General features: G+C 37.2%; 1 protein-coding gene across 1 annotated transcript in view; it reads right to left on the bottom strand.

The window, feature by feature from the left end:
• Nucleotides 1–5,938: 5,938 nt before the first annotated feature.
• Nucleotides 5,939–27,097, bottom strand: part of dpm1 (dolichyl-phosphate mannosyltransferase subunit 1, catalytic) — a 65,074-nt gene continuing 43,915 nt past the window's right edge. The window contains exons 3-9 of the mRNA XM_072239963.1: nucleotides 21,633–21,666; nucleotides 17,168–17,244; nucleotides 17,066–17,091; nucleotides 14,951–15,046; nucleotides 8,737–8,805; nucleotides 7,781–7,895; nucleotides 5,939–6,227 (exon numbers count right to left, since the gene is read on the bottom strand). Coding sequence (XP_072096064.1) covers nucleotides 6,123–6,227; nucleotides 7,781–7,895; nucleotides 8,737–8,805; nucleotides 14,951–15,046; nucleotides 17,066–17,091; nucleotides 17,168–17,244; nucleotides 21,633–21,666 — 522 coding nt within the window. The 3' untranslated portion in view covers nucleotides 5,939–6,122. The remainder of the gene's footprint in view (nucleotides 6,228–7,780; nucleotides 7,896–8,736; nucleotides 8,806–14,950; nucleotides 15,047–17,065; nucleotides 17,092–17,167; nucleotides 17,245–21,632; nucleotides 21,667–27,097) is intronic.

The raw sequence follows: 27,097 nt of genomic DNA, 5'->3' as shown, positions 1-27,097 counted from the left end.
AAATGCTAGATTTCATTTTGTCTAGAATAAAGATACCAGAGCCATTTGTACAATATCTTCCTAGGCTCATATCTGGAATCAGGTCTACAACCTGACATTCAGGCCCAGTGACAGATTTTGCATCCATATTCATCTCAAATTACTCTGGGTCAAAGCAAAGTGTTAGCGCTGTTGAATCTTCAAATAAAGCTGATGGAAAAATAGCAATGCACAAATCACTTTAGCTTAAAACGAACCACTTACTTATTTACATTCCCTGTGCAATACAAAATTACTATTTTATTGTTAAATACAAAGCATGGGATTATTGTGTCAACATCAAATTTGTACCACATTTATGCCAACAAGGGTAATGTCTGTAAACATCCAAGTAAAAAAATTAATAGTTTCAAAGATTAGAGTAACAACTGGAGCAAACTTTATTTTTTTTACAAAGCTAGCTTTCTTTAAAAAAGAGCGGAAAAGAAAATGGAAGGCCTTAAGATACAAATGTTTACCTAAGATCAGATGGCATGATATTTACATTTGAAGATAACAAGCAACTTATCTACGGTGATTCCAAATGGCTATGATATTAGAAGGCTATTGTTTTGTATTTATCCTTCTTTATTCAGAAAATTTTGAGCTTACCTGATGAACCACTGCCCAAATTATTGTATGAAGGAAGATCAGAAACTTAGCTTGAAAGATTATTCATGCTCGCTGCACTCATATACCACCATTTTGTACAACACATCTAGTCTTCTTTATTATATTGATGCTTTTGCAGAGTTGTAGTTTTGATTAGTATATAATTAGATGTCCCATTTTTATTTTAAGGACACAGAATCATTGACTATGTGTTATAGTGATTTGAATAAGTATTTCTAATCTCAGCTTAATTTGTTCTAAGTAAAATATTAAATGGAGGCACGCTGGCAAGATGCTTTGCTTTATACTTTGCTTGCTGTTGTCCTAATCATGCCTAGTGTAATGCAATCAATATTAATGTTTTAAGACAATTGCTAAGGTAATTTCTAAGCTCAGTACTTTTGGGATGAACTGTTAACATTATATCAAAATCTGAATTTAATAAATTCCTTGATGCCCTTTGTTCATTTTATTAGCTTCACAGGCGTCACATTGCAATTCTCATTTAAAGAGTGAGCAAGTTCTACAGTCACATCTTTGTGAGCAAACCCAGAAGTCTAAATGAATTGTTAATTAAACTTCCAACCCAAATTTAGCATGTTTGTCTCATGAGTCACAAAGCTACAGATGTTAGAATTACCATGTTTTACATGGATGCTTTAAGAGAATTTAAGGGGTGCTGCCCTTCAGTTGGCATTTTAAAGCAAGGACCTGTTGGCTAGTTCTGAATTCCAAATCCCACACTCCAAATACAAGCAGTTATTTACTCTTCCATTTGGGTATAAATTGCCTACACTTTCACTTGCATGATAATGACCACACTTCAAATATGATCCATTGCTTGAAAAGCTGGTTTAGAATAGAGAAGATGTGAAAACTGATAAAAATACAACTTCTGGCTTTCTAAAGATTTTATTTGTGTGCATTTAGATCCAGAACTTTAGGAATAAACAGTTGTTCTAAACACAGTGTTTTCATTGATTAAGTAAAACATTACTTAGAATATATTTGGACAACCATGCCTTGAAATCTTCAACAGACACACAAATAAACATTGCTTTTACATGGTCATTCAAAATAGGTTACAATAAAGATTTAAATCAACATGAGGCATGCATGCATTGTGACTAAAGGTGAAAGTTATCTTAGTTTTATGTTGTCTGCTTACTCCACTGGAACAAAAAGTCACACCTTTCACAATCTTAGTGGAAAGGCAGCACAGAGGTTAGCCATCGAATAAGTACTTGCAAAGTCATGACAGTTGGAAATATCTCTCATAAAAGTCTGCAAGAATTTGGTATTTGTTGACTGATAATTTGTTTACTCACCACAATCAAGTGTATATAACAGGTCCAAGAATAGTTATTTTCAACAGATCAGTATCTGGTCAAATGTGTAAGAATCTAGTTAAAGAAAATCATTTTGTTTAGACAAAACCAAAAGGAGCACAGAATTCACTAAGGAAAGAAACTTTGACACATCTTAACATAAGTTAAAATATACCATGTCTTGATGTTACAATTCATATAAACACGACTGTACATCACAGCATAGATCAATTACATGAACTTAAAATGCAATTTTCAATGAGACTATGCAATAAACATACCTGTGTAATTTTCACAAATAACCTGAAATAATGCAAAGTTAGAAGGTTAACATTTCTGGATCCTATTTAAAAAAACGAACTCAAAAATATGACATTTTGTATGCAAACATGCATAAATCAGCAAGTGCAAAGCATGTCCTATTGAAAGTAAAACCCATACCAATTTTAGACAAACTTGTCAACCTGTAATTACACAAAAAGTAAGAATGCTAGTTTACATTCCCATCACAATCAGAGTCCCGTTAATGAAGATGTCAATTAAAGACTAGGAACTAGGACTAGAAATTTCTTCAACTGAAGTAAAAACCAAGTAAAACACCCACTGGATTTCCTTCTACCAATTATTAAGGTATTGAGATAACCTTGAGAGCAAGTTCTCCTGAATGACTCTTAAAAATCTGGTCCAGTGGGGGCAGTGGGAGATTATAAGGGAGTGAAAAGACAAAGGGTGCGCTGGGGGCGGGGGGAGAGGCAGCTGAGAGTTTACAGACTTCATATTTACAAAATTAATTACCTATTATATTCATTTTCTCCTCAGTGTCTCCTTCTTGAGTACAATGATCACGTAATCACCTCATCCCTTGCGAATCACCATTCTCTTAGACTTTGCTCAAAGCATGTAATTGTTGTTGAAAAGCAATGTGATGCTTCTGTATTTGGTATATCATGAGAATTCTGGACTGCAGAAATAGTGTTATTTCTTGGCCCAGCCTGTGCATTATTGCTATTCACTACTTTATTAGCTAGCATGTTTCAGCTACGCAATTCCTCCAAATTAGGTTATGGTGTTCAATGGGGTAAAGTTCAGAATCTGTCCTTTTAAATGGTCTTTACCACATTTCTGCAGTCCAAAGCCCAAATGAGCTATCATTGCCCACTTTATGTACCTTCATGCAGTCAGGTTTTGCCTGAGCTATTGTAACATCATAACTTCATCCTTTACTGACCACAGCGCTTGAGGTTGGATTTAAACAATAGATGATTGACCGTAGTCATTAATCCATGACAAAACTGGATTTTCTATTAATCTGTAATAAAAATGAAGCAAACCAAATGAAAGTAAGTGTGCACAGTATAGAGTGGAGTATTTGTAATATTGATTTCTACCAGCACCATGCAAACAGCAGTCAATTTGTCTGTTGTATTAGTAAGTTTTCCAAATCAGGCAGTGAAGCCAATGATTGTCATTAAACATGTGAAGAGAACATACTCTGATAAAGCAAACAAGAACTTGGCTTATTTTCAGCCACTGCATGAACATTTTCTGAAATGGAAAACACTTTAAAGCATTTTTGCTAGTGCTTCATAACAAAACTGTGATGGTTTGCATGCTTCACACAACTTTTCATTGTTCATTGCTAAATCTGGAAAGCCCAATTGGAGAACTGATTCTGCCAGCAGTAAGGGAGGTTCTGAGTACAGTTTTGAATAAGTCACCAACCAAATAATTAAAGCAATTCCACTCAGTGACAACTCCGTTCAAAGACAAATAGATGAAATGTCTGAGAATGTGGAAGACATGTTGTGCAACATACTTAGGACACCAGAATTTGCTTTGGAGTTGGATTTGTCAACTTTGCCAGGCAACAAATCTTTGCTTTTTGGCTGTGTTTGCTTTATAAAAGATGAAAGCATGGTTCAAAAGTTATTTGCAAGATGACTAGAAACAGATATGAAGGAAAGAGCAATCATTCAAAGAGAAGGACATTCCGCTCAACTCCATTCTTGCTTGTGCAACAGACTGGGCACCATTAATGACAGGATGCCACTGTGGGGTTATTATATTCTTGAAAAAGCTGTACCTAACGTATTTACTGTTCACTGTGTAATTCAGAAACAACACCTTGTTGCAAAAAAAAACCTCAGCGATCGGCTGCCCAAATCATTAAATACTGTTATCACAGCATCAAATAAAATCAAGTCCTACCCTCTCAATTCTCGACTATTTTGAGAGATTTGTATTGAGAAAGAGTTTGAACGCTTGCTGTTGCACACAGAAGTCAGATGGCTTTCAAAAGGAAACTGCCTGAGACATTTTTACATGCTTCTCTAATTTCCAAGCCTCTTCAAGTTGGAAGAGAGAAAGAAAGAATACCAAATGATGATCTTCAAGTAGACCGTGCCTACCTGGGTAAGCTGCATAAAGACATGGTCCATGGTCAGAGTGTTTTCAGGATTTTATCTCGATCTATATTCTAGATTGGGCAATAAATCTATTTCTAAACAGCTGCAATGAGGAGTTAACAGGAAGGATGAAGGATGAATTGATCTTACTACAAAGTTACTTTGAGCTGAAGCTGATGTTCAAAAAACCATATCAAGACTTTTGGTTGCAGAAAGAAATCTCTGTCCTGCACTGTGGAAAAAAGTCAAAATATTCTTTATTACCTTTGTAACAACATATTTAGTAGAACACGATTTCAGTGCAGTTGTCCAGCTTCTATCAAAGTAACAAAACAGACTGGAAATTACTGAATGAGGGGATCAGAGACTGCTTCTGACATTCAGTCTGACAATGAGAAGCTGATCTCACAGCGCTAAGGCCATCTATCTCATTGAAAAGGTGAAAACCCAGTGAAGTAATAAATAGTTGGACTAATAATGCACACTTAAATTGTTGATGGAACTATTTTATTTGTAGCTTTAAATATATTTGAATAATATTTGCAATTATTTTTCACTACTTTGAATTTCCAGTTCCTATTTTCTTTCACTGTGTGTTGTAAATCAAAATTCTTTATAGTTTTAATGTAATGGCTGAAAAGAGAGAGGGGGTGCTGGGAATGTGGTCTTGGAGACAAGGGGGTGGTAGCCCACAAGAGTTTGGGAACTACTAATCTAGAGGGATACAAAATTCTAGAGATAGAATTATTGAGGCTATTGACACAAAAGTGAAACATGTAAAACCTATACCCAAATGGGATCTGTCAGTATAGAAAATAATGTATTTGCATGAATATATAGATATTGGTACATTTTAATTTATCTTTGTGAGAATTTACGATAATTCCTTCAGTAAAGATAATATACACGGTTAAAATGAATATTATAATGAAATGAATAATAGAAAAAAGTGAAAATGTCTAGAAATTTAGTTAAATGGAAAAACTTGGAAATCTCAGAATATCTTGCATAGTTCTTTGGGGGGAAAATAAGAATAAATCACTAAACACAAGAGCTTCTGCAGATGCTGGAAATCCAGGACAACATACACGAAATACTAGAAGAACTCAGCAGATCAGACAGCATCTATGGAGAGGAATAAACCATCAGCATCTCGACCAAGACCCTTCATCATCAGAACTCCTTCCCCTTCCCCCACTTTCTTAATCTGTCCCCCCACCACCTTACTTCTCAGTCCTGATAATTGTCTTGGCTTGAAATGTTGACTGTTTATTCCTCTTCATAAAATAAATCACTAATATTAGAATTTGTATGTGTAAATTCTCAGAACAAAATTGAATAATAAAAAGAATGTCCAACTAAATCATACCTGATACGAAAAGTATTATTCAGATGTTACCATAATATAAAATCTATTGCTTTAATTGGGGACTAAAAGATAAATATTGGTATCAGCAGGCAGTGTTGGTGATTAGTCAAAGCTAGACCATGCTGTATTCTTAACAAGTTACAAAACAATTTAGCAATATGATTTGTGGCAGGAGGTCTATCAGCATTAAAATGAGTCAAACAAAATTAATATTTAATGAGATAGTAGGAATGATTTATTTCACGTATTACAATTGTTCACTCACTAAGGTGTGCTACAGATTTATACAGATTGGAATTTACAATGAGGCTGTGAAGCAAGGAAACATTACAAATCTTAAGACATTCTAGATACATAATATTTCAGCACCATACAGTATATTAGCTTCGATCATGTAGTGACAAAGAGATGCAGCAGTCCTTTCAAAAACGAAACTATTTCATTTCCTCCCAGTTTAGATTCACCATACACACGGTCCACAAATGTTATAGGAACCTGCAACAATTGGGAGGGGGTGAAACATGTTAATTGAATGTAAATATGAACATTACCAAGGGATCTATGTATTAAGAATTAACTGACTATAGTATATACATAAATTTCAATAATAAAAAATAGTCCAGCATTACATTATCTACCAATTTTACAGACCCAAATTTTATTAATATTAATACATTTTTAATGTACCTGGGACACTGTTGATATGATTTTGTGTAATTTCTTTTTGTTCGCTCTGTCATACTTGTCAATTTATCACGTGATGTCATTCACTATGAGTCATGAAGAAATAAGAATGGCTGTATTTTTCATGCAACTTTAACTACGTTTTAGTAAAACTAATCCCACAGCAACATGGTGGTTAAGCACAGTGCTTTACAGTGCCAGCTGTAAGATTGGGGTTCAATTCTCACTGGTATCTGTAAGGAGTTTATATGTTCTCCTGTGAACACGTGTTTCAGTTGCTCACAAGTGCTCCAGTTTCTTCCCACATTCCAAACAACGTATGGTTAGGGTTAGTAAGTTGTGGGCATGCTATGTTGACACTGGAAGCATCTCAACACTTATAGGCTGCTCAGCACGATCCTCGCTGATTTGATTTGACACAAACAAAACCTTTCACTATATTTTTCGATGTATATGTGAGAAATACAACTTAACTTTAATCTTTAGGGCATTATCAGCTTCCTTTTTTTAATGTTGTTAAATGTAGACAGATATTTGGAACATATCACATAATATACATACTGCCAAAAAGACTGCCCCCCCAAACAGTATATTATTTTTTCTGATAATTAATCAACTCTCAATCCATGCGAATAAAATTACATCCAGTTCTACACTTGATACTGCACGAGCCACATACTTTTTTTTTTACATAACATGGTTCCCTAATCATTCCCATATTAAAGAGGAATGAGCTATTCAAATTAGAGTTACATACAATGTCTAAAAATAAATAAACAATAAGGACACTAGGAAGCCAATCAGCTCCTTGAGCTAGTTCCACCATTCAATTAGATCATGGCTGATTTCTATTGCAAATCCATTTACTCAAATATATCCATTGATATATATACCCAAGAAACTTTAGAGATTGTAGCCTTTAAAGGTTCCATTGAATATCCGCATAATATTTCCCAGTTTCACCAAAATCTATTGGATACATGCTTTTTTCCCCCCACTCCATCACACCTAATTAATTTTCCTATTACATCTTTTTATTCTGGATTATTTACCAGAGGAAGCAACAACTGTTATATTCATTTCTATCATTTAAAATACTTATATAGCACCTACCTGAAACACCCATTCCCATTGATATACAAGAAACAGCTTACGTAATAGACTACCTTCTCTTCCTCCCCATGCCCCCCAAATTTCATCATAAGGTTTTATTATACTTGGGGTAATTTTGTAATAATATTGCAAACCGACCATTTTATTTTTGAAGCATGTAGAACAGTCATATATCAAGCAAGCTATTTTGTAAAGGACAAAGCTGACTTTCAATTAATCTCCATAATTATTTTGAAATTCTCCTTTCATACCTCTCCAATACTGTAGTTCAGTTGTCGAGCCCTAATGATCATCTCCATTTGAAAGACATAGCCTTTGGATACACACTTCTCAACCAGTTTCTGCAGTACTTCTTTTCTGTATAGTCTGTGGAAAGAAAATACTTTTAGAATATACAGTATGTAAATGCACTACTTTCAACAAGACAATTCATATCCAAAACAAGCAACACCGCCTCAACAAGTATAAAAAAGCCGTTCTCGAGTGGTATAAATCTTTCAACTCTGGAAATAGATGTATTGCAGAAATGATTGACGGGAAATTTAGTGATATTGTACTGAGCCATGGAGGACAGAGAGCTCAATATTTTGATCTGTATTGCATTCTGAGACAGTAGCAGGATAGTGCCAGAAAAAGCAAAAGGAGAGAAATGAGGCAGGTTTCACTTCTCTGATTCCTCTGTGTTGGCCTGTTGCTGGAAAGTGCTGAGTGCTCATGTGATATTGGAGGATGATTAGGATCAGCTACGATGCTGTAATGTTTTCAAAAACAACTATGACACTAAATGTTTCAGAAGGAAAATCGGAAAAAGCATTACTCCTTTTTATAAACAACGAAATATTGATGTATAAAGAAGAGGGAGAAACGAAAATTTCAAATGACTTGCCAGCTAGTGGACCATAATTGTAGCACATTAAAACACGTACTGATCTCTTGTCAAACCAATCTACCTGTACTAGTAGCCCATGGCTAGGTACAGATATAAATCAGCTAACTATTCTTCAAAGCTAGCAAGATACAGAATTAACTTTTCAATTCCTTCATTACATTTTCTTCTTCATCACTCTCCCTGTACAAGACAGCACAATGAAAAAGTGGAATTCCTTTGCTGTGGTCTAGATTATATATAATTACTTCAACATGCCCTGAAGTTAAACAACTACACCCACACAAATATAAAGCATAAGTTATTAAACTGCATTCTTACCTAAAGCTACCGGTCAAGTCTGAAGCACCAGGTCTCAATAACACCTGAGTGATAAAATTTGCTCCACGGCTACATTAAAAAAAGATTGAATACAAATTAAAAATTGAAGTAATTTCATTTCTTCAATTAAACTTAAAACAAATGCCTTTTTTAATTCCACATTTATTAGCTGGATAAATTAATCTGATCTAGAAATACAGTAATGTGCAAAAGTCTTAGGCATATACACAGTTGCAAGAAAAAGTTTATGAACCCTTTTCAATTACTAGGTTTTCTGCATTAATCATTCATAAAATGTAGTGCGATCTTCATCTAAGTCATATTAATAGGCAAAGAATCTGACTAAACTAATACACACAAACAATTGGACTTTTCCTGTCTTTATTGAACACATTCTTTAACCACTCACAGCCCAGGCTGGAAAAAGTCTGTGAACCCTTATATTTAAAAATGGTAGAACATCTTTCGCAGCAATAACCTTCAGCAAATGTTTCCTGTAGCTGCTGATCAGACTTGCATAATGGTGAGGAAGAATTTTAGACCATTCCTCCATACAAATCTGTTTCAGTTCATCAATACTTCTGGGATACCTTGCATGAACAGCCATCTCCAAGTTATGCCCACGGACCTTAATTTGAGTTAATGTCTGGACTCTGACTTAAGCCATTCCAAAATACAGATTTTCTTTAAAAAAAAACTATTCTGTTGTTGATTTATTCTTGTTTCAGATTATTATCATCCAACTTCTATTAAGTTTCAAGTTACGGACCGCTACCCTGTCATTCTTTTGTAAAATGTCTTGATACAATTTTGAATTCATTGTTCCCTTTTTTGGGGCAGTAAATATTGCTGAAATGCAGAAAGAATACAGAAGGAACTAGTGGGTCCTCATAGAAAGAAAAATATAGAAACCTATTTAAAGCTATCATTAAAGAAGGAATAGTGAGGCATCTGGAAAGGAATGGATCCATCAGGCAAGTGCAGCATGGATTCAGCAAAGGCAGGTCCTGTTTGACAAACTTACTGGAGATCTTTTGAGGATATAACTAACACAGGGGATAGAGGGGAACAGATGGACATTATTTACTTGGACTTCCAGAAGGCATTTGATAAGGTGCCACATAAAAGACTTACCTATAAGATAAGGAAACATAGAGTTGGGGCTGATGTATTAGCATAGATAGAGTATTAGTTAACTAATAGAAAGCAGAGAGTTGGGATACATTGGTCTTACTCTGGTTGGCGGTGAGTGGTGTGCTGCAGGGGTCAGTGCTGGGCCTACAACCGTTCACAATATACATTAATGATCTGGAAGAGGAAACCAAGTGTAGTGTATCTAGGTTTGATGATGATACTAAATCGAGTGGAAAAGCAAATTGTGCAGAAGATACAGAGAGTCAGCAGAGAGATATAGATAGGTTAAGTGAGTGGACAAGGGTCTAGCAGATGGAGTACTATTTTGGTAAATGTGAGGACATCCACTTTGGAAGGAAGAAATGAAAGAGCAGATTATTTTTTAAATGGTAAAATATTGCAGCATGCTGCTGTGCAGAGGGACTTGGGAGTGCTTATGCATGAATCACAAAAGGTTGGTTTGCAGGTTCAGCAGGCTATCAAGAATGCAAATGGAATGTTGGCCTTCATTGCTAGAGGGATTGAATTTAAGAGCAGGGAGGTTATGCTGCAACTATACAGGGTACTGGTGAGGCTGCACCTGGAGTACTGTGTGCAGTTCTGGTCTCCATACTTGGGGAAGGATATACTGGCTTTGGAGGCTGTGTTCAGAGGAGCTTCACAAGGTTGATTCCAGAGATGAGGGGATTAGACTATGAGGAGAGATTGAATCACCTGGGACAGTACTCCCTGGAATTCAGAAGAATAAGAGGAGATCTTATAGAAACATAAAAAATTATGAAAGGGATAGATAAGATAGAGGCAGATAAGTTATTTCCACTGGTAGGTGAGAGTAGAACTAGGGGACATAGCCTCAAGATTCAGGGGAGTAGAGTTAGGATGGAGATGAGGAGGAACTGCTTTTCCAAGAAAGTGGTGAATCGGTGGAATTCTCTGCCCAATGAAGCAGTGAAGGCTACCTCAATAAATATATTTAAAATGAGGTTAAATAGAATTTTTGCATAGTAGGGCAATTAAGGGTTATGGGGAAAAGGCAGCTAGGTGGAGTCGAGTCCATGGCCAGATAAGCCATGATCTTATTAAATAGTGGAGCAGGCTCAACAGGCCAAATGGCCTACACCTGCTCCTATTTCTTATGTTCTTATGTTCTAACATACAGGTGGATGTTTGTCTTCATCACAAAGCAGGTAGAATATAAAGTACAGATGGCTTGTTATAACGGTACACAGGATAGATGAAACCACATCTGGACTTAGTCTCTTTGCTGAAGAAGAAATATATTTGTATTCGAGGTAATTCAAGAAAAGTTCACTAAATTAATTCTTGGGAGGAAGGGTTGGGGAATTGTTCAGCAGATTGGGTCTAAATTCACTGAATGAATGGCAATAACCTTACTGAAACATACAAGATGTTGAGGGACCTTAACAGGTTCAGTAATGTCGATAGGGTGACAAGAACTGGATACAGGCACCAATGATGTAAATGAGTGCACATTTATAAAGACCTACAATTGGAAGTTGGCCTAAGAACATTGTCATAGTTCATCATGAAAGTAGTACAGGATGGCTTCAAAAGCATGTTAGCTGAAGCAGAATCGGAATTAGGTTTATTATCACAGGCACGTGATGTAAAATTTGTTAACTTAGCAGCAGCAGTTCAATGCAATACATAATATAGCAGAGAAAAAAATAAATAAAATAAAAATAATAATAATAAACAAGTAAATCGATTACATATATTGAATAGATTAAAAAATGTGCAAAAACAGGAATACTGTATATTAAAAAAAGTGAGGTAGTGTCCAAAGCTTCAATGTCCATTTAGGAATCGGATGGCAGAGGGGAAGAAGCTGCTCCTGAATTGCTGAGTGTGTGCCTTCAGGCTTCTGTACCTCCTACCTGATGGTAACAGTGAAAAAAGGGTATGCTCTGGGTGCTGGAGGTCCTTAATAATGGACATTGCCTTTCTGAGATATTGCTCCCTAAAGATTTTCTGGATACTTTATAGGCTAGTGCCCAAGATGGAGTGGAATAGATTTACAACTTTCTGCAGCTTCTTTCGGTCCTCTGCAGTAGCCCCTCCATACCGGACAGTGATGCAGCCTGTCAGAATGCTCTCCACAGTACAACTATAGAAGTTTTTGAGTGTATTTGTTGACATGCCAAATCCCTTCAAACTCCTAATAAAGTGTAGCCGCTATCTTGCCTTCTTTATAACTACATTGATATGTTGGGACCAGCTTAGATCCTCAGAGATCTTGACACCCAGGAACTTGAAGCTGCTCACTCTTTCCACTTCTGATCCCTCCATGAGGATTGGTATGTGTTCCTTCACCTTACCCTTCCTGAAGTCCACGATCAGCTCTTTCGTCTTACTGATGTTGAGTGCCAGGTTGTTATGGATTAGTGTTGCAGAGGGAGCAGTAGAAACTTTTGAGATGGGTTGAATATAGGATTGGAAGCTCAGCTCCAGTTAAATAAGACACTGGGATGCTGCAAACAGCCTGGTGCAGATCAAGTCAGTGAAAAGTAATAATTGAGAGGGACATTCAAAGACAGTAGTTTCTTCTTCATAGTTACTAATCATGAATATTTCTGGTCTTCATATTGTGGAAAGTACATAGAATGGCTGGAAGAGGTGCAAAAATAGAGCTAAGACTATAAGATCATAAGAAATAAGAGTAGAATTAGGCCATTCGGCCAATTGAGTGTGCTCCATCATTCTATCAAGGTTGATTTATCATCCTCTCAACTCCACTCTCCAGCCTCCTCCCTGTAATTTTTAACACCCTTTCTAATCAAGAACCTATCAACCTCCACTTTAAATGTATCCAATGATTTGGTCACCAAGGCCATCTGTGGCAATGATTTCCACAGATTCACCACTCTCTATCCAAGGAAATTCCTAATATCTCACTACAAGGCATTGGTTGGACTGCACTTGGAGTGCTGTGAGCAGTTTTGGGCTTTTTATCAAAGAAAGGATGTTGTGGCATTGGAGAATATCCAAAGGAGGTTCACAAGAATGACACCGGAATGAAAGGGTTAATATGTGTAGTGCATTTAATGGCTCTGGACCAGTATTGACTGGAATTTTAGAAAAATTGGGGATGGGGGGGGGTGGATATCATTGAAACTTATTAAATATTGAAAAGCCTAGACAGACTGGGCATGGAGAAGATGTTTCCTAGAGTGGGAGAGTCTCGGACCAGAGGGCACAGCTTCAGAACTAGGGTCATAACTAACAAGAAAGACAGAGTAGTGTGGGGCTCTTTCCACTTGAAAGAAAGATTCAACAGTCACTTGTTAGAAGAGGAACGAAAGGATTGGGTATAGAAACTTCGAGAGAACAGACATTTGAAGTGTCCACTAATACAAGACAAACATTAATAAATTTACAGAGAATTTCAGGAGAAATATTTAACAAAGCTTTAGATAAAAGGACAAAATTGCTCTTCAGGAGTCAATGTGAGATGAACAGAAGAAATGTGGTTAAGAAGAAGCTAGAGAAACACAGATGAGATAAATTTAAAAATTTACAGAGAGAAATCAAAGTTTCATGCCATCAGGTTGGAGCTACCTAGATGGAATTTGAAGGTGTTGCTCCTCCATTCTGCGAGCAGACTCATCATTTCAAAAGAGGAAACCATGGACGTGCATGTCAAAATGGGAATGGGGATCGAAATTAAAATGATTGGCCACTGGGAAATTCTGCTTTTGGCAGATGGAGTGGAGGTGCTTGACATAGCCGTTCCCCAATTTATGTCAGGACTCACCAATGGAGAGGAGGCTGCATCAGGAGCAAAAATGCTATTCTCTTTTATCAGTTCCTTCATCTCCGCTGCATCTGTTCTCAGGAAGAAGTTTACCTTTCTACATCATCATCCATGTAATCCTTTTTCAAAGGATGGGCTTTCCCTTCCTCTACTGTTGATGTTACCCTCACAAGTATCTCCCCCATTTCCTGGGCATCTGCACTTAACCCACTTTCCCGCCGCCTTAACATGGATAGAGTTCCTCTTATCTTCACCTACCACCCCATAAGCCTCTGCATCTAACACATCATTCTCTACAATCTTTGCCATCTTCAAAGGGATCCTACCACCAAACATATCTTTACCTCCCCCCACCACTCTCCACTTTCCATAGATATCATTCCCCCTCATGATTCCTTTGCCCATTCGTCCCTGTCCACTAATCTCCCACCTGGCACTCATCCCTGCAAGTAATAGAAATGCTACACCTGCCCACTTACCTCTTCTCTTAGCTCCATTCAGGGCCCCAGATAGTCCCTCCAGTTGAGGCAACACTTCACTTGCGAATCTTTTGGGGGGGGGGGGGGTCTATTGTATCCAGTGCTCATGACGCAGCCTCCTCTATAATGGGAAGACCCAACGTAAATTGCAGGCTACTTTGTCAAGCACTTCCACTCCAACTGCCAAAACCGGAATTTGTCAGTGGCTAACCATTTTAATTCTTATTCCCATTCTCATTCGATATGTCAGCCCATGACCTCCACTTCTGCCACAATGATGCCACTCTCAGGGTGGAGGAGCAATACCTCATATTCCAACAAAGTAGCCTTCATCCTGATGGCATGAACATAGATTTCTCCTCTCTTCCCCCCGCCCTTCCCTCTTCTATTCCTCACTCTGGCCTCTTCTCACCTGCCTATTACCTTCCACTGGTGCCCCTTCTTCTTCCCTTTCTCCCATGGTACATTCTCTTCTATCAAATTCCTTCCTTCCAGGCCTTTACCTTTCCCATCCACCTGGCTTCACCCATCACCTCCTAGCTAGTCCTTCTTCGCCCCCCCACCTCCCCACCTTTTTATTCAATCCTGAAGAAGGGTCTCGGCCTGATACGTCGACTGTTTATTCATTTTTATAGAAGCTGCCTGACCTGCTGAGTTCTTCCAGCATTTTGCATGTGTTGCTCTGGATTTCCAGCATCTGCAGAATCTCATGTTTAAATAAGCCCTAAGTATGAGAGTAGGAGGTGAGTTACGATGCTATTTTACTGGTGTTGCAGTTAATCTTATAGACAGGAATTCAAAGTATTTATGATGCACTGCTGCATACCTGATAAGTTTCCTTCTCAAATCCCAGCCAAATACACCTCCATTTCCTATGTAGCGTGTGCCAGACACTACATCATAATTCCCTTCCTTCTGTTTTCTGTAATATTATGTAATACAAAATAGTGATTAAACCTAAATTAATTGATGTTCTGAAACAGAAAACTGGTATCAAAATCATCCTATAACAAATTGCATTACCACCCTTTATAGTCTATAAACTACACTTCAACAACGAGTACCATTCTAAAATTAAATTAAAATAATAAACATATACTTTGGATAATACAATTAAAAATACATTTCATATATCTTAATACCTAAACTGAAGACAAATTTCAAAGTGGAAGAAATGCAAAAGTTTTTATTGATATGACTACACCCATTTTCAGATTGTCAAGAAGCAAAAGCATAATCAATTTACTCCATACAAAAGATCATTTGGCTATCAAGAAAATTCAGAATAAAAACATCTAAAGAAAATAAGGAAGCAATTCCAAATCTATTTACAAAAGAACTTCTGAAATCCTCATGTTATGAGCTAGAGCTCATAACTTCAGCAATCTCATTCCATCTGAGTGGATTCTGCATGCTCTGCCTGTTTGCATTAGTTTTTTTCCCCCTAGGAATTCCGGTTTCCTCCCACATCCTAAAAACCGTGTTAACACTGTAAATTTCCCCAATGTGTAGCTCAGTTGGAGAATTGGAGGTGGGATTGGGGGAGCAAGTTGATGGGAATGTGTGTAGAATAAAATGGGATAGGATTAGTGTAAACACGGGTGCTTGACAGTTGGCATGAACTCAGTGGGCCAAAGGGCTTGTTTCCATACTGTGCAAAGCTGTTCATAAGACAAAAACAGGTGCATATACAGCTATCCAGAGAAGTATTCTCAACTTTGAAAAAAATCTAATCCACAGCCCCACATGTTGTGAATGCCAGAGAGAATTCTAAGTAGAGAAGCCATTACTTCTGTTCTTGAAGTGGAACCCTGGGAAGTTACCTTACAATTAAAAAAACACCTGCATGATTGCATTTTATGCTTAACAAGAGCAATTTACCAAGAAAAATGAAGTAAAATTAGTCATTCACACTTTCATAATTTGAGCAGATTTAGAATTCAGGAGATGCTATATTTATTTTAGAGTTTGTATTTCAGATTTACATGTTTTGGCCTTTAGCTCTCTTAAAGCTAGGACGGTGCTTTTGTTTAAATGGGAAGATGTTTCTCCTCCTACTCATGCTCAATGGTTATGCGATGTTATGTCATGCTTAGATTTAAAGATTCGTTGTTCAATTTCTGAATCTCGTCTAGACTTTCAAACATTGTGGGGACCCTTTCTGAATTATTTTCAAAACTTTCAAATCCCTCAATTCACTGTTTAAATTTAGATGTTGGTTATTATTAATTTTTATTATATGAGAAGGTATTTTACCCTCTTTTCTCCTTAATAAACAGCTTCGGTCTTGGTAAGGGTTAGATTCTTCTTTTGTAATAAATTAGTATATTTCAATTAAACTTTGACTAACCTACATGAATACAGGGTAATGAGATTGTTACTATGAATAGATATAATGTAATTGGTAGTTGTTTCTTTTGACCTTTATATATACTTTCTTGTACTCTGTATTCTTCTATGTAGAAACTAATAAAAATATTGAAAGAGAGTTTGTATAAACATGAATACAGTCATAATTCTGAATTCATTTATTATTACTATCTAGAATGTTGTTTTCTTATGTGAAAATATTATGACATAACCTCTTTTGTATGGATGGAGAAATGTTAGTGACAATTTTACTCTGAATGTGGACATGGACAAGATCTGAATTAATCAGGGTAAATACTTCAGCAGCAATTTACGAAGAAAGATAAAGTAAAATTAGTCATTCACACTTCAGGTTAATTTATTTCATGTCCATTTTCTTTTTATAATTGTTTCACACGATTATAAAAATATAAAGTTTAAAATCACTGACACTGATGTAACAGAGAAAAGGTAGAAATGAATCACTTATCAGTTATGCTATGTTCAATGATGAAACATTTGAGAAGGTACAGTTACATAACATTTAATATGACTAAGTAATACACAGTTGGAAACAAGGAAAATTGCTTACTTTATGAACTCAGGGATAAACTTTGGCTGAAATAAAAAGAAGGGACTGGTTATACGAATACATTAAATGTGAAATAAACAAATAAAAAAAAGATGAACTTACATGATGTGAAAGATCTGCATCCATGATAAAGACAAAGTTACCATTGGCATGCTGCATTCCATGAATATATGCTGTTCCTAGAATAAAAACAAGCACTCAGGATAAGCACACTAAGCAAATCAGTATTTGTTGACTTTCCTGAACATATTCCACATGTGCCTAAAGTAACAGGTTATTACAGAAAACACATTTTTTACATTATTACTCACTGAAAGAAAATATATTTGAAATTTTTTGATGTAATGTCAGCATACTTTTACAACTTTAAGTATTTTGTTAGAAGAATATCAAACCAATACACTCAGCAGCCAATGGCTGGAGTATTGGACATCATCATAAAATACACTCCATGGTCACTTTGACCACTGACTGTATGTTTGTGGTCTTCTGCTGCTATAGCCCATCAACTTCAAAGTTTGACAAGTTGTGTGTTTGGAGATGCTCTTCTCCATATCACTGTTATAATGTGTGGTTATTTGAGTTACTGTTGCCTTCTTGTCACCTTGAAACAGTCTGGTCATTCTCTTCTGACCTCTCCCAATAATGAGGCATTTTCGCCACAGAACAGCCCTTCCCTGAATATTTTTTGTTTTTTTTCCTCACCTCTTTCAGTAAACTCTAGAGACTATTATGCATGAAAATCCCAGGAGCTCAGCAGTTTCTGAGATACTCAAACCACCCCATCTGGCACCAACAATCATTTTATGGTCAGTCACTTAGGTTGTATTTCTTCCTCATTCTAATGCTTGGTCTGAACGACAAATGAACCTGTGGACCATATCAATGCATGCTTTTATGCATTGAGTTGCTGTCACAAGATTAGCTAATTATATATTCTGCATTAATGAGATATACAGCTGTACCTAATAAAGTGGCAACTGACTGTTTTTAGCTAGGGTTATCAGTATGAAGTCAGCTCTCAAATACCTTTGCTCTCCCATTAAATGGTAGAGTACCACAGTAACATATTGCTTCTCTGAAATGCACAATAAATATGAAAATACATCTTGCAAAGACTAACTGAAAGTATATTATAACAATAGTAAATATTACTTGAAAAAGAAGATGGGTTGTAATAGATGTGGTTTGTCCTACTTTATTACTTACTTCTACTTCAGATTTGGTCTGCTAGGCTAGAAATTCTCAATGAAAAGGCATGTTAAACAGATGCTATGCACAAACTCACAATATTTTTTATATAAGGTCACTCGGAAACTGAAATTCTATTGTATACGAGGCTTGTGTGATGTTGTGGAGCTAAAAGAGGAAGTAGCTGGGCTGCAGATTACAATGAGAGGTTATGGAGTTGAAAGTGAATTAAAGTGAGAGATAGTTAGGATGCAGTGTGATTAGAGATCAGAGGCATGAAGAGAGTTGGACATGCATTTAGAATTAGCAGGAGAGGGACAGTGATTAGATGTTGGGATAGGACTGATGGCCAAATGATCAGTCCAGAAGGATAAGAGATAGAATTAGCAGAAAGCAGTGGTGTGAAGATGGGGGGAGGGATGCTGAGAAGGGATAGTCATGCACGCAATCAAGAACCCAAAGGAAATCAGCAATGAGGGGAAAGGTTTGAGAGCAAACGAAGAAAACGACAGCAAAGCTGTTGTACCTGTAAGGAAAAAAAATGTTTCAGATCAGGGCAGTTCTAGTTAAGATAACCTTTGGTGTGAGAGTCTCATTGCTTTCATTAGCTTTATACGCACAGAAGAATTTTGCATGTGGCTAAAGCTGTGTTGTGTGCTACTTGACATGTCCAGAAGCCACTATGAATATCATACGTAAAAGAGATCTGAAGCAAATTTGTGCAAGTTGCAATGTACAAGCCAACTAATTTCACTTAAAGCTTCGATTTCAGGTTAATTTCACTGTCTATGCATTAAAAACACTGTGTTGTCCAAGAGAATTATAACCATTTATTTTTACTTATAATTTTGTTTTGTGCTTACAGCTATGATACATCATAATTAGCTATTCCTGTTGCTGTATGGTACATCAGCCACTGGTTCAGCACTATAATATTGCAAATATTGTAAAAAATAATATTTGAGATAGGTAGCAGGAACAATTGTAATGGTAGAAACTGCGCAAGATGTATTGTATAGTTGCAAATGATTTTAAACTAGTTTTGTTTTAAACTCATAACACATAAGCCTGCATGACACCCTCTAACCAATGGCCATTTCCAATGTCCTCCCCGTCTGCAACACAATAGTGCATGTGACATCCCAATTGTTAGCCTTTCTTCAAGTCTCAGAAAGGAACACTGACAACACATTTTGAGGCCGAAAAGGTACAATACTTAATCGGGTGGTGGTGGGGGGGGGGGGGGAGTTGGGGAGAGAGGATCTTTAACAACACATGCAAAGTACTGGAGGAACTCAGCAGGCCAGGCAGCATCTATGGAAAAAAGTACAGTCAATATTTTGGGACAAAAACCTCCAGCAGGACTGGAGGAAAAAAAGCTGGGAAGTAGACTTGAAAGGTGGGGAAGGGGAGAGAGAATCACTAGGCTCTCCCCCCACCCCCTTTTTTCTTTCTTCCATGGCCTTCTGTCTCTTTCACCAGTCAACTTCGTAGTTCTTTGCTCCAAGTTTCACCTATCGCCTGGCGTTTCTCTCTCCCCTCTCCCCACATTTCAAATCTACTCCTCAGCATTTTTTCTCCAGACCTGCCAAAGGGTTTCGGCCCAAAATGTTGACTGTGCTTTTTCCCCATAGATGCCTGGCCTGCTGAGTTCCTCCAGCATTTTGTGTGTATAGTCACAACAGTTCGGATTTGCAACATCTCCTCCACAATCACGATCAACCATAAGGCTGTGTGCTTAGCCCCCCTCTCTCCCAATCTGCTCACTTTATATTTTTTGACTGTGAGGCTAAGCTTAGTTTGAATGCCATATTAAAATTTGCTGACGACACAACAGTTATTGGCGGAATCAAAGGTAGTGATCAATCAACGTATAGGAGGGAGATTGAAAATCTGGCTGGGGGCTGCCACAACTCACTTAAATGTCAGCAAGACCAAAGAGCTGATTATTGACTACAGGAAGAGGAAACCAGTCCCCATTGGGCAATCAGAAGTAGAGAGGGTCATCAATTTTAAATTGCTCAGTATTATCATTTCAGAGGATCTGTCCTAGGTCCAGTATGCAAGTGCCATTATGAAGAACGCAGCTTTACTTCACAAAGATTTGGTATGTCATCTAAAACTTTTACAAACCTCTACTGATGTGCTGTGGAGAGTATATTGGCTGGTTGCTTCATGGCTTGGTACGGAAACACTAATGCCCTTGTACAGTAAAGCTTACAAAAAGTAGTGGATATGGCCCAGTCCATCATAGTAATACCTCCCCACCATCGAGCACATCTACATGATTGCTGTCACAGGAAAGCAGCATCCATCATCAAAGACCCCGACCATCCAGTTCATGCTCTCTTTTCACTGCTACCATCAGGAAGGAAGTACAGGAGTCTCAGAACCTACATCACCAGGTTCAGGAGCAGTTATTACAGCTCAACCATCAGGCTGTTGGATCAGAGAGGATAACTTCACTCAACATTCACTCACTCCATCATTGAACTATTCCCACAACCTATGGACTCACTTTCAAATATTCATCTCTTGTTCCTGATATTCATTATTTTTTATTATTATTACCATTTTTCTTTCTTTTTGTATTTGGCCAGTTTGCTGTCTTTTGCACATTGGTTGTTTATGTCTTGTTGGGCGCGGTCTTTCATTGAATCTGTTGCGTGCTTTGTATTTACTGTGAATGCCCACAAACCCGCAAGAAAATGAATCTCAGGGTTGTATATGGTGACGTGGATTTATTTTGATAATAAATTTACTTTCAACTTTGAACAGGTTTTCAACAATGAGCCTCTTAAATGGTATTTAACATCCAATGATGTGGCCATATGGTACACATAGTATGAAGTACTAGCACGCAAACAATAGTATTCAACACAGAATCAGAGGCAGAATTAATACCCTAGCAGTTAATTCATTTAAAAATGCAGATGATATAAAACCATTATAATTTGGAAAAGTAATATAGATTTTCAGGCTTGCATAAAAACTTAGCGTGCAACCCCGAATCACATCATTTTTTTGTTCCTTCCTGATGATACATTTACTCGGCTACATCAGGCTCACATTAATCAAAAATCAACAGTTCTCTGGGCTATTAGTCTCAGCCTTTTAACTGATAATCCATAAGTACAATCAGTTTTTATCTAGTGCCTGATATGCAAAGGAAAATAACACAAAGATTGGCCTGCTGAGTTTTTTTTTGACCTTGCACACAACAATGCCGTCTGATTCTGAGACTTAACAATAAGGCTTAGAATGATTTAAATCAGCATCCAAAAAGCTTCATTTCCAATACATGTTTCAACAATTATTTACAAAACTGAAAACATATATATAATTAAAATAGTTTGTATGCATTCATAGCTCTTACCTAATCCCAACTTTGTTTCTCTAGGTCGGAGTAACTGTGAAAAGATTAAACAATATTTACAGCAACATAATTAAAATTTTAACAGAGGCCTATATTACAGTGAGCCAGATTCCCAAGAGGTAATTTTTCCAAATGGACTGGCAAGTCATAGGCAACTTTGTACATTACCCAAAGATTACATTCATTATCATTAAGACACATCATCTGTGGCATTGTTCTAAAGGTGTCAGTTGCTGCACAAAGAAAAAGGTAGATTTTTGCTGTATGATTCACTGAAAAGATTTAAAAAGCATAATGTTAACAGCAATTCAGCACCAAAACAGGAGTCAAATGCTCTTTCTAATCTTGTTGAAGAAAACCAAATACTATCACAGGTAAATTAATAAATATTTTGCATTATGTATCACTGTTGCATGAAATTAACCTTTATATGTAATGTGAGGTGGTTTTCAATGCGTAGATTATTTGTGAAGAGCCAGAAATAAACCTTTACAAAAAAAATTGCATCATCTCTTCTTTACCAAATACCTTCATGCCTTAGTAATACAGCAAGGCTCCAGTTAGCTTCTTCAACAAAAAAATTACATAAAATTACTTACATAAAAACCAATTAGCATTTCACTTCACAACATGATATATACTCAAGAGTTTGAACATATTATTTAGTCACCTCTCTGTTCAAGATGGTGCCAGCGAACAACGTGACCAACAGCAGCATCCTGCAGACAGCTCATGAAACTACTCCTTTTACTTCTTCTTTCAAATATGATCTACTACTAAGTTGCGTGTGATTAGAACCTGTGATTTACAGTGGTGTGATTGAGTGCTCTGGTGCTTTGCTGTCTCCGAGGGAGTTTGTTGAGGTTGTGAGTCAAGTGTGCGGCTTGGTGGCTTGGCAGTCTGGACGACTCCATTGCTTCTCTCCGATTGAGGCATCGAGCAAGATTGAAGTTGACAAAGAAAAGAATGGAGTGCGAGTGGGTGTTCAGCGCTATCTGCCTGCGTTTTCCTCTTGCTCTTGCTAGCTTCAGTCAGACAAAAGTGCAAGAGCCTTGGGGGTTCCACATTGCAAGGATTGATCAGCGAGGCTTGAGCCTGTGGACTCACCTTGGGAGACTTTGAGGTTCACTCTGCAAGTTTCTGGATTCTGGTTACTCTTTTTTTTAGCTGATTTTGAGCAGTTTGATTGGGGCAATTGGTGAAGACTGGCTCTGCGGCCAGAACTGAATTCAACTCAATACTCCTGAATTCTGGTTTGGTACTTGATATTCTATGTGTTGTTCGCTCACTTCCACTGTATGCTAATTTGTTCTTTTTTTGCCCATTGGTTGTTTGCTGTTTCCTTTAAATGGGTTCCATGGTGTTTCTTAGTTACATGGCTGTCTGCGGGAGGACAAATCTCAGAGTTGTATTCTGTATACACACTTTAAATCTCTCCTTTGGTAATAATATCACTGCCAATAAAATCCCCCAAGCCCTCTTTCCATTTTTCCTGTGTCAATAAACTGGGTGTATGTCTTACTCCCTTCTCAACATGTTTGTTCTGTATACTCCTTTCTGAAATTTACTTAAGTTTGTCACATTTTAAAATTTAGGATGGTATGACAGCTTTATGGTTAGCAAAACATTATTACAGTAACACCAACCTTGGTTCAATCCTGCTGCTGTCTAAAAGGAGTTTGTAATTCTCTTAGTAATCGCACGTGTTTCCTCCAGGCGTGTGAGTTTCCTCCCACATTCCATAGACGTGGGTTAAGAGCTTAGTTGGTCACATGAGTGTAAATGGGCAGTGTGGGCTCATTGGGCCAGAAGCGGCTGTCACTGTGCTATATCTCTAAATATTTTCAGTATTGCCATAACATTGCAGGGCTGTTCAGAGGAGTGATATAAATAAATATTGAAACAGAGCCACAGGCAAATATTTGAACAACAGACTAAAAGCTTTGTTAAAGAAAGAGAGAGAAAGAGAAGTGGAAAAGTTGAGGAATTCCAGAGCTTAGAGCTATAGCATCTATACCACCAACGTCAGACTTAGAAGAAGTGCAGTTAGCTCAGAGATTTATGGAACTGGAGGAGATAATAATGATAAGAAAGGGTGAGAAAATGCAGGGTTTTGAATAAAAGCATGCATACTTTAAAAGCACAGTGTCACTTAGCTGGATTCCAATATCGGTTCGTAAATACAGCAGTAATACCGGAATGTGAATTATCGTAGGGATGGACATAAGCAGCAGGGTTTTGGATGACCTTAGTTTTAGAAAGTAGCAAGAGAGAGGGTGGCCAAAAATGCATTGGAATAATCAAAACTGATTTACTAAAGAGATGATTTATTGCATTTTTGGTATTACAGGATTCATTCTAAAAGGCACTGGTGAATTTCCTTTTCATATAAATGTTGGCTCCTTATTGGCAACAAAAGACTTCTGGTTATGCGTTATTATGAAATCAGTAAACTATCATTAATACTAAAGTCTATTGTGAAATAAAATGCTGTTTAAGTTTTTTGTGGGGAAAAGGAAGATATAAATGAATCTTCGAAGTTCGAATAACTTCATTTGGAACTGTAGGTTTTTGGATTACATTCCCATTTTGAAATCTACCAATACCAGAAGGACAAAGCAGTGGGGAAAGAAACATTCCTTCTCTCTCTGAGATTATTGTCAAAATTAAGTACTTCTAAATTGGGGATTGCTTAAATAGATGCTATTCAGAGAACTTGCACAGTTCTGAAAACAAAAATCAATTGCCAAATATTACTTAGATTCATGTCACAAGGTCTAAAATGTTAAGAGATTGATGAAATGGCAGAAATATGATTACTAATTTATGAAAGAAACAGGACCTCCCTGTAAACGAACCCATCAGAATCAGGTTGATTACAGCTGAACACCAAAACCTGTAGAAGCAGCACTAAAAATAAAATCAATTTATCATTCCCATAATAAAACGTTGAGTTTTTTTGTCCCTTCCCCATATAGCTGTTGCATGAAGTGTATAGCAGATGAAATCTTTTAGCCAAATTGCTTTCTTGGCTAACAGACATGACTGAAAACTTGTAATTTTAACATAAGAGGTTATAGTGCACAAGCTGACATTGAGCAATTCAGACAAATAGAACATGCTACTGATATACAAACAGCAGAAATTTTGGTTAAGTTCAATCACCCATAAATTAGAAGTGGCAATATTAAATCAGGCTGTTTAAGACTGCTGTTGTAAACACCATTTTGAATCACTGAATCCATGACAAATAAAATAAGTTTAATTATGAACAAAAAATAACCCAGTGGTATTGAACCATTTACGCCTGAACAATTATAGACAAACTATTGATGAGCTGAAAATTGTGCTAAGTGACAATATAAGGAACAATCAAAACTGCAAAGGAAATGACAACTACAAAGCAACTAACAGAATATTTCAAACAAAAAATTAAGTAATGACCAATGAAGTACATACCAATGCAAAGCAAAGGGATAAATCATACCACAATTGGTAAAGGGGAAAATGGAGGCGATACTGTGATGGCCAATAATTCAACTGCAACAGAATGAAGGTGAGCTAGACTAGCAATATAGTATCATCAGTACTATTGTCTTAGTCCTGCACACTACTGAAGTGTTGAGGATGATATATTAGAGGACAATCCAGGATTTCCCAAACCAGGAACCACGAATAAACTGGAAAATCCACTCTCTCCTTAAGTCTAGGACTGCAGTTTTGAATTCAGATGTCCCTGACCTTTATAAGAAATCAAAATATAATCTTCGTAAAGCTACAAGGGATGCCAAGAGACAATACCTGTCTGAAATCAATCTGAGCCAAGCTATCAGCTGTGACAGGGCTTACATGCTATAATAGATTACTAAGCGAAGTCAGGCAGCATTGCCAACAACCTGCTCAGAGAAGGGGAATGGAATGTCACCATCCACCATGACAGCCACCAATGCGCCTGAACTCAGTCACCACTGTAGATGCATGATCAGTCCTCTGGAGAGTGAATCCACAGAAAGCTTCAGGCCCAGATGGTATCCCTGGCCATATCCGTAGATTCTGCACAGATCAGTGCTTTGAAAAAGTACTCAGCCCCCACCCTTTGTTCACATGAGTATTACAACCAGGGATTTTGATCAAATTAACTGAGAGTATTTATTTGTGAATCACACGCTCCTTTTCCTCCCCATGGTGGAGCCCAAAAACACAGAAGATTGTAAAACATGAAAAATTAAAATCTCAAAAACTGCAGTGTCAACAGTTCAAAAAGTATTCTCTCTCCTTTGCTCAGTACTTAGTTGAACCACCTCTAACAGCTAATACAGCCAGTAGTCTTTTGGGATAAGTCTCTATTAGCTTTGTGCAACATGATGGAGCAAGATTTGTCCATTCCTCCTCACAAAATTACTCAAGCTGTGCCAGATCAGTTGGAGAGCAGCAATGGACAGCAATCTTGAGGTCTTTGCCTGAGATGTTCGATCAGCTTAAGTCAGGACTCTGACTGGGCCACTCAATAACATTAGTCTTCTGCATTTGCTCTGGCAGTGTGCTTTGGGTCATTGTGACAAAACAATTTAAGCTTTTTGGCAGAGGCTATAAAGATTTCCAGTCCCTGCTGCTGAAAAGCATCCCCACAGCATGATGCTACTTCCTCCATACTTTACAGTAGGAATGGTGCTATGTGGCTGATGTGCAGTATTAGATTTATGCCATACATACCACTTGGCATTGAGGCCAAATAGTTCCACTTTAGTCTCATCCAACCACAAGACCTTCTTCCACATCTTTACAGTAGCTTCTAAGTGATGCTTTGCAAAGTCTTTCAGGGTAAGGAAATGCTTTTTTTTTTAGCCAAGGCTTCTTCCCTGCCACTCTTCCATAAATATTCTTTTTATGGAAGGCCTTAGATTGTGTAGCTATGAACTTAATATCCAGTTGCAGCCACTGACTTAGGCAGCTCATTCAGAGTGACTGTTGGCATTACAGTAGCCTCTCTTACAAAAGCCATTATTCTTCAGGCAACTAAGTTTAGAGGGGCAGCCTGACCTGGGCAGTGTGACTGCGGTTTCATATTTTTCTCCCAGTTTCTCATAATGGACTGCACTGAGCTCTGAGGTATGTTCAGTGCCTTTGATATAGTCTTGTACTGTTCTCCAGATTTGTGCTTCTTTATTATCATTTCCTTGACCTATCTTGAATGTTCTTTTGTCTTCATTTTGGTTTGGTCCTTTGAAAATTTACCATACCGTTGGACCTTACAGAGAGCGAGGGTATTTATCCTTATGAATTCATTGAAAACAACTGATCTTCCAATTTTCTACATGAACAAATTGGGTGAGTTGATAAGGTAATATTGCACCTGAGGAAAGTTAGCGTAGTAATTACAAAGGGGATGAATTCTTTTTCAGACTTACAATTTTGCTTTTTAATTTTTAGTAAATTGTTGACAGGTTTTGGGAATTTTCTTCAAT

The sequence above is a fragment of the Mobula birostris genome, chromosome 2, assembly GCF_030028105.1.
Source record: "Mobula birostris isolate sMobBir1 chromosome 2, sMobBir1.hap1, whole genome shotgun sequence".
NCBI lineage: Eukaryota > Metazoa > Chordata > Chondrichthyes > Myliobatiformes > Myliobatidae > Mobula > Mobula birostris.
This window is presented reverse-complemented; position numbering and strand designations above follow the sequence as displayed.